General features: G+C 38.2%; 1 protein-coding gene across 2 annotated transcripts in view; it reads right to left on the bottom strand.

The window, feature by feature from the left end:
- Positions 1 to 14,048, bottom strand: part of LOC137134039 (VPS10 domain-containing receptor SorCS1-like) — a 45,327-nt gene extending 31,279 nt beyond the window's left edge. Inside the window, exon 1 of one of the 2 annotated variants that reach the window (XM_067518416.1) lies at positions 11,208 to 14,048. In XM_067518416.1, coding sequence (XP_067374517.1) covers positions 11,208 to 11,897 — 690 coding nt within the window. In that variant the 5' untranslated portion in view covers positions 11,898 to 14,048. The remainder of the gene's footprint in view (positions 1 to 11,207) is intronic. The other variant, XM_067518408.1, reaches the window with a different exon arrangement.
- Positions 14,049 to 16,850: the final 2,802 nt, after the last annotated feature.

Raw genomic sequence — 16,850 nt, 5'->3', positions numbered from 1 at the left:
CTTTAATTATACAGTTAATAACTGAATTCCACATTATACAGTATACTTAAACTCTATATACTGGTTATTTTAAATTAGTGACAGCTGGTAACAATGTCACAACTAGGAGAAACTAATTGGGAGAAGAAGGGTGAGAACAGCTGCCTACGAGATGTTACCACCACAGAAGTGTTAATAATGTGGCACCAAACACCTTACAAGGAATAAAAAATAGAGCTTAGAAAGCAAAATGAAAGACACCAGGGGCTGATACAGGGTAAAGTATGAAACTTCACTTGATAAAACCATCACATTAAACAGCATCATTTAAATACGGACTTCTAAAACATTGTTTATGGATTTGCTGCTCGCACTGCAGCAACAAAGGCCTGCAGGAAATCACATCCTCGTATACTTCAATACCACCTCAGTAAGACACGTAATATACAGAGGCTTTTGTCTGCCACATCAATTTACATCACTTCATTAACAAAGGCAACATTTCCTCATAGGCCAGATGTTGTGCTGAAGGTAGCTTGTTTGAAGTCAGAGCTGTTGGCTCTCCCATGGAGAGCAGGTCACTGCAATCGTAAATTATAAGAGAAACTACACAATATCCGTTCACACAAAATAAAACTATTAATGTCCTAAAAAATCCTGACATACAGATAAACAGTGGAGTGAAATCACAGTGAATAAATAAAATTAATGGATGCAGAAACACATTTTCAGTCACTGCTTTAAGCCCTAACAGGTTATTACTATAAGTGAGGTTTTAATACATACATAATTAACATTGTGTGATGTATAATGTGACTGATGAAGGCATTCTCGTACCTTGGAAGTCACTAAAATTATTGATATGTGAACATCAAATAACCAGCACATACACCATATTACAGCTACAGCTCTCAAGCAGAACAGCAAATGTCTGACTTTATTGGACTCCTTACATCGAGACAATGACCCTGTGTGGAAGTAGCAGCTCGGTTGATATATCATCTGAAATGGCTTCCTTCTTCCATGGGCTTAAACTCTCGCATCATTTGCTTCTTCACCACAAATGAAAGCCCGGGCTAGTTGAGCAGCTCGGTTACGGCAGCGTGCTGAGCTTGGAAGCTTTAGTGTGCATGAGAAGGGGGTCTGATCAATGCAGGCAAGATTAGACAGCAAGTGGGTATGTTTTTCAGTTTTTCAATGCAGCCAAAAAGTTGTGCCCACTGTGCTAGGATACTTTTTAAATATCTAATCCTTTTTTTCAACTTAGCGCTCTAGCTGAAATATTGAAATACAGAGTAAGTTAGTAAAAGATTGGCCGCATGTCGACAAACTAAAAGCTCCTTGAACTCTCTTCTTTCTCACATAAAGAAAATAAAATAACTGATTGGGTAAATATACTAGGAGAGCATTCCTCTCATCCATATGTCTTATTAAGCTCACCAAAAGTGTTTGAAATCTCCTCTCTGCCAAAATGCATCAATATAAATCCCAAAAAGGAAACTTAAGTGAGTGAATCAAAGTTATGAATGTGAGGTTTTTCTTGCAGGAGCCAGATGGTGTAGCTCATATGAATGAGTAATGCAGGTGGCCACTGTAAAATGAAAGTGTTCTGAAATGCCAAATGGGGTCGCAACTGATCAATGGTCAAAAAAAGATTAACGACAACAGCAACCAAAAGGGGGGTTCTGATTCATGAGACACTGATTGTATTGGTGTTAACACACTAGCCAGCTAAGAACATACAGTGGCAATGTTTGCACCAAAAACAACAAACAATTCCACTGTAGTTATTTTGAAGCTTTTGCAGCTGTTCATGAAACAACAGTGAGCACCAGTGAAACCAAGCAGAGCACACATAATTGAAATATGGACCTGTAAAATGAACACAAAGAAGTTCTAATACAAAGTGTCTGCGGCAAAAAAGAAGGTAAGATCTCATTACACTATATTTCAGTCAAATTAATTGTATCCTGGTGTAGTAGAATAAAATCGCTGCCGGTTTTTTATGGAATTTCTGCTCTATTAGACAGCACTCAGTGAAGAAGAAAGGAAACCCAGGAGGGGAACACAGCTTGCCGATAAAAAAAAAACGCACTCTGCAGGGTTTCAAGGCACTAGAGAACTTCACCACAGGAAGGCTTGGTGGCTTGGCAGAGCTGAACTCAACCTGCCAGTAGTTTCTGCGCAGTGCTGAGTAGCAAAAACCAGCCCTGTTTATCTGTTTATCCACAATGGGTAGGCAATGCTGCATTTATGAGTTTGAAAACGAAATTATTTGTCTTCAGTTGTCTTAATTCTGATCATTAAGTATGTCATTAATGTATTAATATTTCCTGTTCTCCTGGAACCAACAGTAACCCCCTCCACGGGCACTAAGTAAGGCAGGGAGGGGGATGGAGGTCCACACTGACAGCACTGGCTGCAGGGCTGTCTGAACATGTCAACATAGTGTATTCTGTGCAAGATATTCATCCTCAGCATACCATCACAAACACGGTAGTTTATGATTGTGTGCTGAGGAGGCAGAATCAAGGAGGAAGAAGTGGGCAAGATAAAATGGTGAAAAGGTCAATTAAATTTAACCATCGATTATATAAAGTATCCTGTCTTAATATGATGAGAGCAACTGCATACCTCCCAGCTCTGGCAATAAAGGCTGAGACAAAATGAATGTTTCACATACTGAGACAAACATATTCATAAATACTTGTTATTATATTTTCATTGAAAACAGTATACATGCAAAAAGATAAATATTCAACTCCATAGTTATTATATACCCTATATCTTTCAATTGTAATGGAAGTGATAATTTACTTAACTACCCTAAACATAACGGAATAAATCCATATTTTTTATAACAATATATCAAATGACAATGTGATAACAATGTGGAAATATTGGTTGCTCATGGTAATGATCATTGTCTGAATCTGCATTTACATAAATATGGTTTTAAGTTTAGCTCTGGTGAATTTGGGTGCATAACATTTTTGTTATATTATCTTTTATTACAGTATTGATGGTTTTTAATGGCTCTTTTTCTGCACTCTCTTGGTCAGCCTTTACGACCACTTCTGAGCTATAAGCATTTCTGCACATTTTCCTAATTTAACTTAAGATAAATTGTAGGGTCTGTCCTTTGCGCATGAATTAACAAAACTGTTAAAATATTAAGGTGCATTATACAATAAAGCTTTCAATACAATAGGATATCTGGTTCAATATTGTACTTTGGGCAAGACGTTTTTATACTCTGGTAAAAAACAAGTATGTGACTTTTTTGTATGATGTCAAATCTTGGTTCAATTTTAGCTATTGTGCATACAGTGGTTTATTTCAGACAATACAGATTCAAATCCAACAATACAAAGTATGCGCATGCCTAATAATGATGTCCAATACAAGACAATTTTTTACTCTTAAACTTCTATTGACCCTAAAGTAGAAAACCATGTTTTCATATAACTCATTTATAAACATAGCTTGAAGTTAATTTTGCATTAAGTGGCTTGATAGCTCCATCCATTTCACTCTGTTGCACAATGAGTGCAGTGCAGCCTGTACATACAGTAATGTCACATGTCTCTGCAGGGCTTTAGTGGCATTGACAAAGTTGAGGTAAATTCTTCTTACAGACATCTTGAAGTTAACTATATTTTCCTGCTACCTCAAGAAAACCTCACTTTGTTTGATGGTTCATTGATTATTTACCCATTTTTGCCTCAGACAAATAACACTTGAGTTGACAAACTTGAATGTGTCTACATAATTACAGCTGTAGCAACAATGCATCTGTTTTGGTACCACCAAGTTGGATGGTGGATGTTCCATGGACGTTTTCTGAAGAAGTGTAGCAGAGTATGGCAGCCTCTCACTTTTCATGAGACAAAGGAGATTAAATATTGAATTCAACTGAATTATTTCAGTAGAATAGCATAGAAGGTTGTATCATGAACAGGAGATGTACTGACAGCTTGCTCATTTCTCAGTACTTAGACAGTAAAAGACTGTAAGACTCAGCTCAATAAAATGAATGATAGTAATGGAAACTCCAGCAATGTTCAGATACATTGTTTTGAGGACAATGAGAAAAATTTTTGAATAAACCTGGAGAACGTCACTCAATACAGCACTTAATCCACCATTCAGTCAGCAAGATAAAACCAACAATTCAGAATAAATGAGTGACTGCCAACCTGGCCCATCTCCAGTTTGAGGAGGCTAATAAGACAATCTACCAAGAGCTCAATGGAGCAGATCAAGCACAACATCTGTGATGAGGAGGAAGCCTTCTACTAGAAAATGGAGAAACTAAAAACACTACAGAGCACTGAGTAGCCATGAGCAAGGCATAAACATTCAGTGGCTGTAAAATGAGCAGCTGCTCCTCAAGGTTGCTCAAGGCAGAGAAAGGGGTCTTTTGGCAAGAGTAAAAAAACTTTCTTTTTACCAAAAATGGAAGAACTATACAAATGGACCAGACATATAAGCTGGGTACTTGGGTACCCAGAAGCTGGACATTCAGGTAGAGACTTTTGAGGCTCCCTGTGATGAGACTTTACCAAAAACAAATGGCCAATATTCAAGAGGAGTGTGATGCTGAAAGATGTTGTCCACTCCTAACAATAATCTTTGGTCAAATATTTATTGTCTGTGATGTCTCCTAAAGAAAACTGTGTTGCCAGCATCTTTTTTTTTTCTGTGGAGCATTTTAAGTGATTACCATTGTACTGTACACATGGCATTTACAGCTGGATAGAGTGGAAAGAAAATAGGACAGATGTGTTCAAGGTCAGAGGGAGCGGCAAACTATCCCAGCATGCATTGGGCACGACAGTTTGAAAGTCTCACAGGACTAACACAAAATGACATTCACATTCACACCTACAGGCACTTCAGATTTTTTTATTCATTTCCTGTTTTTGGACTGTGAGAGGAAAACAGAGGACAGGAATAAACCCATTTAAAACACCAAGGCTATTGCTTTTTGAAAAGGAATTCAATGAAATTCATTCAAATAAACTTCAAAGTAATTCATCTTTTGGATATGTTGTAGAATTAACGATGATCTGTTTGTGTGTTTGTGCCTCCGCTGTCTTACTTTATGACAAGCTGAGAGTTTAATGAAGCTAAACAGATTTAATAACTATTTTAATTGAAATAAGGTTGTACCCTAGCTAGTTTTGGTTTTTGGTCTAATTTCTGCCAGATTGGTTCCTCTTAAATATTGAGTTACATAATTACCTGAACAATCAGCAATGGGTTGACTCTGGTATGCTTGGAATTTGGTCGGGTGTTCTGCAGTTCCACAGTAAGATTTCTCACATGGCTGCTGTCACAAGATCATTAACTTTTGTGGGGAAGTTGTCTTAAAATCACAGGTACATTCACAGGTATTATTTTTTATGCTGTGATATAAATAAAACTGAAATGTGCTTGACAACAGATACTGTGTTTTTTTTTAATCTTATTTGTATTTGATCTGCATTTAGACACATGGCAAGTAACAGGTGTGGGTAATATAATAATCACACTTGCAACATTTGCACACACTTGTGTTTGTGTCATATTGAGCATGGAGAAAAGAAAGAAGTGTAAACAGATGTCTGTGGAGAAAAATTATGGGAAAACATGGATAAACTCAAGGCTACAAGTCCCTCTCCAGAGATCTTAATGTTCCTGTGTCCACTGTGCGCTATATCATCAAGAGGTGTACAGCCCATGGCACTGTTGCTAACCTCCCTGGACGTGGATGGAAGAGCAAAATGAATAAAAAATTAAAACAAAGGATTGTTCGAATGGTGGATAAAGAACCCGGATTAACTTCTAAACAAATTCAAGCTGATCTGCACACACAGGGTACAACAGTGTCAGCCTGCACCATCCGTCGCCATCTGAATGAAAAGGGACCCTATGGTAGAAGACCCAGGAGGACACAACTGCTGACACAAAAGCATAAAAAAAGCCAGACTGGAGTTTGCCAACACTTATGTGATCAAACCACAATCCTTCTGGGAGAAAGTACTGTGACCAGATGAGACAAAAGTAGAGCTTTTTGCTAAAGGACATCATGGCTCTGTTTACAGAAAAAGAAAAGAACACAATCCTTACAGTCAAACATGGTGGAGGTTCAAATATGTTTTGGGGTTGCTTTGCTGCTTCTGGCACTAAATGCCTTGACTGTGTGAACAGCATCATGAAATCTGATGATCACCAACGAATTTTGGTACGCAACATAGTGGCCAGTGTCAGAAAGGTGCATCTCCACCAGAGGTCATGGGTCTTCCAGCAGGACAATGACCCAAAACACACTTCGAAAAGCATTCAGAAATGGTTACAAACGAAGCGCTGAAGAGTTCGCAAAATGGGCAGCAATAAGTCCAGATCTGAATCCCATAGAACACCTGTGGAGAGATCTCAAAACAGCAGTTGGTACAAGGCATCCTTCAAACATGAATGACCCCGAGCAGTTTGCAAAAGAAGAGGGGTCCAAAATTGCAGTAGAGAGGTCTAAGAAACTTCATGCTTACAGGAGGCCATTGATTTCAGTCATCTTTTCCAAAGGGGGTGCTACCTAATATTAAGTAAAGGGTGCCAATAATTTTGCCAAGCCAGTGCATTTTTTTGGGTTCTGTGTGGAATTGTATAAGATTTGACTTGTCTTCTCTTATTTTTTGTGTTATTCCAGTGCAAACAAAAACAATAAGCACGTGAATATAAAAACATTTGCAACTGGAACAATTTTGTGAGCGAAAGGTTGCATTTATTTACAGAATGGCAAGGGTGCTGATATTTTAGGCCATGTCTGTACATCACATGATGCAAACTGGCCCAAAAAGCATTTTTCCATAGAATTTGTGCAAAAGGATAAGCAGTAAAAGAATAAATAACATTTTCAGACCATCACAAACCCACAAATTATTATAATTTGATCTGTTTGGTCCAATACTATTTGCAAATTCCAGAAGCACCATGATTATTTAATTCTATCTTCACTCTGTGTTGGGAGCCAAGAGGCTTGACTGGAGGAGGAAGTTAGGATCATGCTGTATGGGCACAAAAATGTGCAAGTAAGAGACACATCCATGTCCTTTTTGGCTGAAATACAAAAGAATGAAGATTCCTATCAATGGCAAAGTGAGCTGGGCACCATGTTGTAAACCTGTGTCATGTTGTCCTTGTGGGACGAAGTCATTTTCAAAAATGAAATGAAATGTCAAATACCAAAACAGAATGGTGATCCCATGTTAGTCAATGTTCAGTTGGAGCCCACATTGTGCCCAACTGTACAGTGGGAACACAGAAGTCATATATTTTGGCAAAGTGAAAGAACAAAACAAAAACAAGTTGTGTCTGCCGAGAACAAACACTCAACAGCCTCAGTTTTCAACATTCTACATTAACAAAGACAACGTCCAGTGTCTTGATGGGTCAAAAGGGCAGACAGAAGGAGACTTTAGGAACCCCCACTACTGGAATAAGAGTCACAGGCTGTTGCAGTTACACAATAAGTATTTCATATTTAAACGGATCAAAACATGCCCAAAATTTAAAGTTTCTTCATAGCTTGTTAAAACAGTTTTTTTTTTTTCAAATACAAGGTGACAAACCTAACAAGCTTTAATGTGTTTTCCTGCACAGCTAATAACCTTCAGACATTTAGGTATGTTCATGTCCTGCTCTTGGATAACTGCTCATAAAGGCCTTATTTGATTACCATTCTCTGCCACATGAGTTGAATGAAATCATTTATCTACCTTAGTGGCTACTAAAGGTCAGCAACTGAAGGTTACAGTTATGTTATCACCAATGCAATGCTAAAGGTACACTGCATTAGTGTTCAGAGTAAAACACAAATTCAAATGCATCTCTTTAGTAATTTTGTAGGGTTACTTGCTCAAAAAAATTATACATTTAATTAATACAATTTCTTTAATTGTAATGAAATGCTTTAAGCAATAATTGGCACATTTAAATTATTCAAACCCAGTCATAGGACACTTATTATTGTAATTTTACTTGTTACAGACAATAACTATGTGAATCAGTGTTGTAGCAGCACATGGATTGAACACTTGACATTTTCCACATGACATTATAGCTAAACATTTAAAATGTGATAATTATACAAATGAAAAAAGAAATCACTGTAGAGAACTCAAACTAGGCTTCAAATTAAATTTTGTGACATTAATTGGACAGGAAACTTCAATAACAAGCTCAGACAATGCAACTCCTAGTCTTTATGAACAAATTGGCTGCTCAGTTAATACATAACCAATTATCATACTTCACAATTAGCAACAAACATAGTAGGTGTCACGCTCTACTTACAAAAGAAACGTCTAAGGTGTGAATAGCCAGAAAACAGGGTTTCATGTGAGCATATGAAGACAGCTGCCACGAGGTGATAAAATATGTTGTAGGAGCAGCAGTTTTCAATGCAAACTGAGTCACATTAATACACCAGAAGAGATATTATGTATTGTATTTACAGAATATTTTTGTTTTTCTTTAAACCTGTTGGCTAATGTCTCTACTTAGACATCTTACAAGCTGGGTCCCTCTCATAAGGTTGCTTTAAAGCTCTTAAAAAAAAAAAACTGTTCTCCTACCCAGGGAGGCTAATAACAATCATTATGGCTGAACTGTAACTGTCAGAATAAAGAAGTTTAACTTGGAAATTGAAAGACTGCTAGATTTAAAATAGATAACTACTTTAAATAGATACCTAACAAACAAAAAAAAGTACACCAGCTTGAAATGATGAGAGCTTCCTTGGAGACCACCTGGTCTGCACGTATACAGAAAGAGTGGGTAAGGCACATTTCAGGGGAGGAAATGCACACAAAGAATTTAATGAGTAGGTGTGATGAGACTCTGTTCCATCAGGGGTGACAATTATCAAAGCAGGACTTAAAACATTTGCAATGTGAAAGTGATTATGACAAATTGTGATGGAAAATTAAATTGAATACAAACATTTACAAACATCCATGCATAAACAGCCAAGTTACTCATGCATGTTTCCTTACTTCCAGATGCGTAATAATAATGGACTTCATCTTTATACTGTATGACTTGCTGCTCATTTTACAGTAGCCCCAGACTATGACTCCTATAATAAACTGCATTAGTTTGACATTTTCAGTAATACACTTATTCACGTTTTCTCACAATATGGACTAAAAGATGGATAGCACTCTTGTCTGTCGGTCTGCCCAAATACAAAGCTAAAACTAGCAGGTGGCTATAGGTAATAGCTTAGCACAATAAAAGCTCAATTTACCTGCTGCACGCCTTTGTTGTAATTTTTGCAAACATTTCATTTAATATGTATATGTAGTCACCCTGCAGCATGGATTAGCTTGTTCATCTGTACTACAGTTCCCATTATTGTCCAAAAACTATTAGAAACACAGTTGACCAACTGTGGTACAAGAAAATACTGATTTTTGAGAATGTGGGGCAACATTTGTCAAAAATAAGTTGACCACCTGTGTCTGAATGTTTTTTTATTAATTTTGCAGGCTGCAGACTGATGAGTGACCAAACGTGAGGACAGAAGATGCAGTGTTGGTTTTAGCATCTGTTTGGTAATTGCGGAAGATACGGTTCATTCAGAAAATAAAATTATTCACTCATTCTGTCTGCACATAACAAATACATAAGTAATCATTTTCTAAACCTCAATGAAACACAAAAGGCACTGCAGGGCTGAAATGAATATTGTATCAACTATGAATTACAATAACAGAATAATTTGTGTCTATTTATATGTCTGAATAATGTCTTCAGTTGTTATTTCAGTGTTATAGCTTCTCAAATATTTAACTTTTTTCTTTGTCATGTGAAAGTTGAGTGTAAATCTGGGTTTCTCACTGCCAACAAAATATTTGAAGACACCACCTTGACTTGTGGGAAGTTATAAAGGGCAATTTGTTCATTTCTTCTGGCATTTTATAAACGATTAATCAATAACCTGAAAAACAAGTATGTAGATAAATCCAAAAATCCTTTTTTGTTGCAGCCCTACAGGACTAAATACTTTTGCTAAGACCCAAGGCCATAGCAGATATGTTGTCCAAGAATCCAGCAGGATAGACTGCTGCACATTTCACTGGTCTTACTAAAATGTCTAGGGACCGCAAATAATTCAGATTCTTCTGCTTGACTCCTGGCCAAAACAAGAAAAGGTAGAGAACAGGAGTGTGGTTTTAGCTGAACTTTATATGGATCTGTGTACACTGATGGCTTACGAGGAGCTTTCTGTACATTGTACCCCAAGCCTGCTTTCCTACCCTTCACTAACACACTAATCATTATGTGCTGTTAGACGTTCAGAACCACAGACATAAGAAAACTGGATATTAGGGAACCAACATATGTGAGCATTTTTGAGCAAAGCATCTATTGATGTCAGCTCTGAACTGGACTGGAATGTTTATATCTTCATGTACCTAAAACGAGCATTTGTAATGCAATTTTATACTCCATACTTGTTGCTTATTTGTTTTTTGTTTTTGTTTTTTTTGGTGTAAATCTATTAAATTCACATTTTTTTGCATGACGTGCTACATGTGATTATAATTTCCACCTATATGCTGTATAATGAAATTTTTTCTCTGTGCCTTTGCTTAAAGTCTAATTTATATGACTGAGAAAACATATTTAGACAATTGAGCTGTAGCCTGTACATAACAGTTTGTATTAACACAAAGGTCTATATTTTTATAGCAGGGAATATAGAAAGAATATATATAAAATACAGCACATTGTGTTAGTGTAACACAAGGGAGAATTTCACAGGAAATTCCTTTAAACATAAACTTGTTTTTATACATTCTACGATTATTTTAAGTTCAGCATACCTGCAAAATGAGCTAATCAATAAACAATATCTTAAAGTGTGTGTGTGTGTGTGTGTGCGTGTGTGTGTGTCTGTATGTCTGTCTGTATGGCTGTCTGTGTGTGTTTGGGTGCGTGTGCGCGCCAGTGAGATAGAGGGAAAGAAGCAGGGCAAGACACACACCCACACCCAAGCCTGCTAAACCTCTCAACCTCTGCAGTCTCAGATTTAATTTTTATTACATGTGGTCGTTTATTCTCGGTCCAAACTACAGCTTCAAATCACTCAGATCACTGCACAGAATTCATGAGTGAACAACGACCACACTGCGTCAAAAGGGGTTCGTGCGTAAATGTGCAGCACATTAACAACTTACGCTACTGTTCTGTCCGGACCAGTGCACCATCGCCTGGTTATGAGCCGTGTCCCCGGTGAGTGCAAACGTCGCACTTGCGAGCTGTAACTCCTCCGGGTCCGAAAACGAAGCATCTTCCCCCCCCTCAGGTTTGAATCCGGACCAGGTCTCTGCGCTCCTTCGTGGTCGTGTCAAACTGGCCACATCCTTGTCCTCGTTTAGCGCCGCATCCCCATTTTCTGCATAAAAGCTGGTGTTTGTTCCATCATCGGTGCCATTTTCGGTTACGTTTCTTGGAGAGGGGGCAGACCCGCAAGAAAACACTTTCGTAAGGGAAAGTTTGTGGTGACCGTTTAACGCGTCCTTTTGGAGACAACTTGTGTTGTTCCCCTCAAACCGTGGCTCCACTTTTGACGAACTTTCTCCGCTCGCGGTTAATTCCGCTCCGTTTTGCTTTTCGTCCTCTCCGGCGACGGGTTTGACGCCCGGTGACCCCTCGGTCAATCCAACAAATTCTTCAACTGGTGGCTCGTCAAAACTAGTCAAATCCAGCACGGGCAGCTCCCGAGGAAACGCTGTGATTAGCGGCAGCTGGCACGACGGAAGGCACCTTACATCCGCTTTTGTTCCGCCCAGGGTGGAAGTTAAGGTGAACAGCCAAGTCCACTCAGAGAAAATGATAAAAAGGCAGCGGCCGAGGCGAGTCTCCATTCTCCGTGAATTCCGACTTCGGGCGTGTTAGAAACGCATCATTTTCACTCTTGAGCGTTTGTCTGTCATCACCTGGCAAAGTGGAGTCCGTGAATGCTCTGTGGGGAGGTGCAGCAGCGCGCGGACAAGTGTTCCTAAGTACTGATGCAAACGATGCATCAGAGGAGGAGCTGGAGGCTGAATCCTGCACGAGAGGAGAGACGGGTCCATACCCCTGCATCCTCATCTCAACTTGGGTGGGGGAAAAAAAACAGCAACAGGGCGTACTCTTAATTAGGGTTTTATTTCTGTAGAGGCACGTGGTCCCCTGGGGCTCTTTATTCAGTTTTTGATCAGTGTTGTGGCAGATAGTGTGCCACTACTGAAACATCTGCACGGATCATCATCCAGTGAGTAATTATGCATTGGACTGAAACTGTCTGGAAGGTCTTCAGATGCTGGGTCACCGGGAAAAGTCTGGAAACACTATAGGGTCTTGCCTCTGTGGTGAAGTCTTAGTGGCAGGGGCTTTATGGAAGATACAATGAGGCTTTGCATTTTGAATTAGCACAGGGCAGAGTAATCAATTAGCAGGATCCCCTGTGTTCAGTGTCAATTATGCCACACAGGTAATGACTCTGTTGTGGCCTGACTGCAAAAGGGCTTGAAATTCTTCCACTGAGTCTGCAGACCTGTATTATACATTCAGCACAGCTGGAGAAAAAGCATATTCCCCCAAAAGTAGCTTATGTTGTCGTGCCCTTTGTTTCAGGTTAATGTAGGGTTGTTTGACAGAAAATAATGAGGATTCAAACTGAGATAGGCTCCTCCGGCTTCTGTGCATATGGCATAGAGGAGTATGCATGGCAATAATCGAGAAACCATTATTGCCATTCACTGCAGACAACCAGAAATATATTGTTGTGTTTCTTCATACTTTGGGCTTTGTTCCAGTCAGCTAATGGTAAACCATTAGGAGAACTAGAGCCTGTCCAACCCCTGTGATTAGATTCTCTTTCTGGGCAACATTTAGTCAATAGGATGAGGATGTTGTTGACTGGTGACTGATGCCGAAGAGACTCCAGATATTGAGCTGTGTTCTCCTCATTGCTCTGAGCTGCGACGTGATCCTGTTCCACATACGGGTCAACTGCACAGAGACGTCTTTCATTGGCAGCCATTAGTGATGCAGTGAGCAAGAGCTGTCTCAATCTGTTTCAGTTAGCCCCCACCAGACAAGGGGAAACCAGTCTATAATGCAGATTGATGACTGACTGAGAATTTCAATCATGGAGAACATTGGCTAAAAAGCTCAAGTCTTAACTGTAATGCAAACCTGGAGCACAGTCCAGCTATTAACAAAGCTTCCTCCAAAAGAAAGCAATGCCAGTGTGTGGCACCTATACAACTTTTCACATGCATTTTTTACTTGCTGGGACGTTGTCTGGGGTACGTCTGCACTGACATTGTGGAGTGATCATAATGGCTTTTTGCCAGACCTGTCTGTTTAGCTTAGACATGGTTGGTTGTGCACATGCTGCTGGGTCTGTTTATGGCTTGTTTTAAAACTTTGTTTTGCTCATAATATTGTGATGATAAAAATAATTTCTGCAAGATAGATGCAACTAATATTTTGCTTGACTAACTGCTTCATTGTTAAACACCTAAGAATAATGATAAAGGCACAGCGGTGACCAAGGTGACAATTTCAAATAACTTATTTTTGCTGTAAAAAAACACATTCAATTTCAAATAATATAATCGGAGAACAGCATAAAAATGGCATGGCTGAAAAGTTTGGACCAAATGATGTTTGGCATTTTTGCTTGAGAACTGATTTCAACAGTTAATCATCTATTATAACAGTTTCAGATTCATTTTCTCTCCATCGACTAATGAAGTACTTGTTTAAACTCTGTGAAACTTTTACTTGTTTTTTCTAAATTCTTTTTGAAGACACAGTAGGAGGATGATTGTTGTCATGTGTAAAATCAATAACTGATTTTCCAAATGCTAAACTGAGGATTTAAAGTAAAAACCCACAGGCAAACAAAAGTACAAGCTGACTTTTTGAGGGTTGAACTCTACATTAGAAAAATCAACAGAGAATTATTCATATTGTCCATGGTGAATCTTCTTGATTAGTTCACAGATTTTAAAATTTCACTTTGCAAGGTGACTGATTTCAGGTCGGATGTCATGTAACACATTTGTGTGCACAACATGGCAGCTGAGTGGAATCATTGTCTTTCGACAGACAAGATTGCTGCTTTGCCGCTTGTCACACAGACTGAATACAAACTGCGTTATGCTCCCTGAGCTCATACTTCTATGATGGGAACTTGTGAGCACACAGTGTGAAAGGCACACAAAGGAATGAGACAACAGAGATCTATGTTGCTGGATTATTCTTTTTTTTTTTTTTTTTTTTAATTAAATTGAATTCAGTGGAAGAAGAAAAGCATTTTATAGCCCATATTTGAAATTGGACCTTTTCCACACTGATGTCTTGTTCACTTTCACAGCCTACCTGATTAACTCTAGTCATCATAACTCTTTTCAAAAAAAGACCAACGCCTCTCAGGACATTAGTCATGCATGGTACATTGTCTCGCCCTCCTGAACAGCTAACATCTGCCTTCAGTGCTGGTTAGCGTTGAATATAAGCAACATAATGTGTATGACAAAAGAAACACAGTCATTACAGAAAAGTGTTCTCTTTTATCAGCATGCAGTAATACAAGTTTACACGTAGTCCTCTTTTAAAAAGAAAAGGGGGAAAGATTTTTGTACTTGTGCAGAGGTTTTGAAATGTGGTTTTATGCAGATGTGTTACAGAACCACTTGTGCTAAGTCAGAAGGTGTTGAGGTAGCAACAGCATCGCTTAGTTTAATGATGGACACCTGAGAGATCTGCTGCAATTAGTGCTGAACATGCCTCTGGGGCACCAGGAGAGAAAAATCGCCTTTTCAAATAATGACTTCACTTGCTTTATTCAGAGATACTGTGAAATGCAATACAGGCAGCAGGTTAAGTGCTATGACCCCAGTGAAATACTGCAGGCTGGATCCATTTGATACCACAAATCCTTCAGTTAATCTTTGAATATGTGATATAATGTTTATAGTCTTTAGCGTGTTCAGTGAAGTGGTAAAATTGTGCTTCTCAACTAACAGAAAGATATAAAATGATAAATCTGTACATGAAAATACTAATCTCTAATGATCAAACATGTATACTCTTCTCTTGTCATTCTTTTCTTTATTGTGTGACAATTTTATTGCACATTAAATGGGTCTTTAATTTGTTGACCTTTAGCTTTAGCCTAAGAGGTGAGCTTCAACAGCAACATTTATGCAGTACAGAGTTGGTCTACAGTGAGTTAGATTTCCCCATTTATATACATTAATCTTTTTTTTTTTAAAGAATTTTATGCTTAACGTTCAGCGTTCAGAAATGCCTCAGTGGAGCTCAAGACAACTGCAGCTTAATATGATCACAAGGTTACATTAATTCACATTTAAGAGAGCAATTGGACACAATTTGAGGAAATGTTAAAAAATTAATATTTTGAGCTACAGGGCACACATTTTTCCTCATTTCACTCCTGCCGTGACTCCAACAAGCATGACCTGAGCTCAACTACAAATTAGTGTGAAAGATCTGAGCATATTAATGGCCTGACCTGCTTGTATGATTTGAAGAAATTAAAGTATAGCCTGCGGCATTTTTTTTTTTAACCAGGAGCAGAAGATTTTTGTAGTATGGAGAATTTTTACAGGAGGGTTATATTGTTTCCTTTGAAATCACTTTTTAAATGTACTATTTTTTTGTTAAACTTTAAAGTAAATAAATACTAAGTAGTGACTTAATAACTGAAGATGTCGTTCTCAGTTTGTTTATCTCCATGTGAATCTTGAGTAGCAGTGGGACATAATTATGTTATGATAGTGTTTTTGCTGATACAATTTCCCTCATTCTTCATCAGTGCATTAGTTTTTCTGCTCATATATGTATTTATATCGCATTACTGTCTTCACATTATGTATTAATCAGAAGGTATTAGAAGTAATACAGACTCCAGTAACCAATTAGCACTTAGGAACAAATATAGAGCTTGTTCCACAAGGTATTTATTATTCACAGCATCAGAGCTTGGACATGTGTTTACATTCACATCTGCCAACAAAATCAACCGGCTTATTTTCATCCGTTTAGTTCTTCTAGATGATTTTGTTTAACCTTTACTGTAGACCCAGTTATAGAGTAACGTTATTGTCTTTGTGTTTAATCACCAAGATGATTTACGATACCCAGCTCAGTGGGTAATAAAGTCAGCCATGCCGTGATATGGGCTGTCATGTGATAAACACAATAAAATGCATATTCGAGGAAACAATATTTTGTGCTTGTTAAAATAAAAGGGGTCTGAAGTAAAGTAAATATAAGTCAGTCACTTCTGTCCATCAGCCTAAAATTAAATGATTTAGATTCAGTCTTTAAATTTTTCAACCTTGCTAACTTAACTTGGATAGGACTAACAAGAACATACAAAATAAAAATCTCAAGTATCACCTTCCCACAGACATGCATGAGCTCTGATGTTTTTGTTAGTTTAACAAATTTTTCATGCAGTATCAGAGATAAAAGCAAAGGAAAAAGTAATTTTTGCGAAGATGCTTCTAGACTTAAGGCAAGGTTCATTTTAGGGTAACAAATTCACACAAGTTTGCAGATAATGGCCCCATATCTTCTTGCTCTTATTGTGGACACTTTGGAAAATGATGGCAAGGTTATTCATCCCTTTATTAGATTAACAAATTTGATTCCTGATGTCTTCGGGTGGTCGGAACAAGCCCTGAAAGCGGGATAAGAAAAATAACCCTAGCTCAGTACAGAATATCCTGACTGTAAACATTAATATCCGAGAAATATTGAAATGAAGGCACAGCAGGCCTAAAGTTCACTTGAAC

The sequence above is a fragment of the Channa argus genome, chromosome 1 (assembly GCF_033026475.1).
Source record: "Channa argus isolate prfri chromosome 1, Channa argus male v1.0, whole genome shotgun sequence".
Lineage (NCBI taxonomy): Eukaryota > Metazoa > Chordata > Actinopteri > Anabantiformes > Channidae > Channa > Channa argus.
Note: the sequence above shows the minus strand (reverse complement) of the source record. Positions and strands in the feature narration are given on the sequence as shown.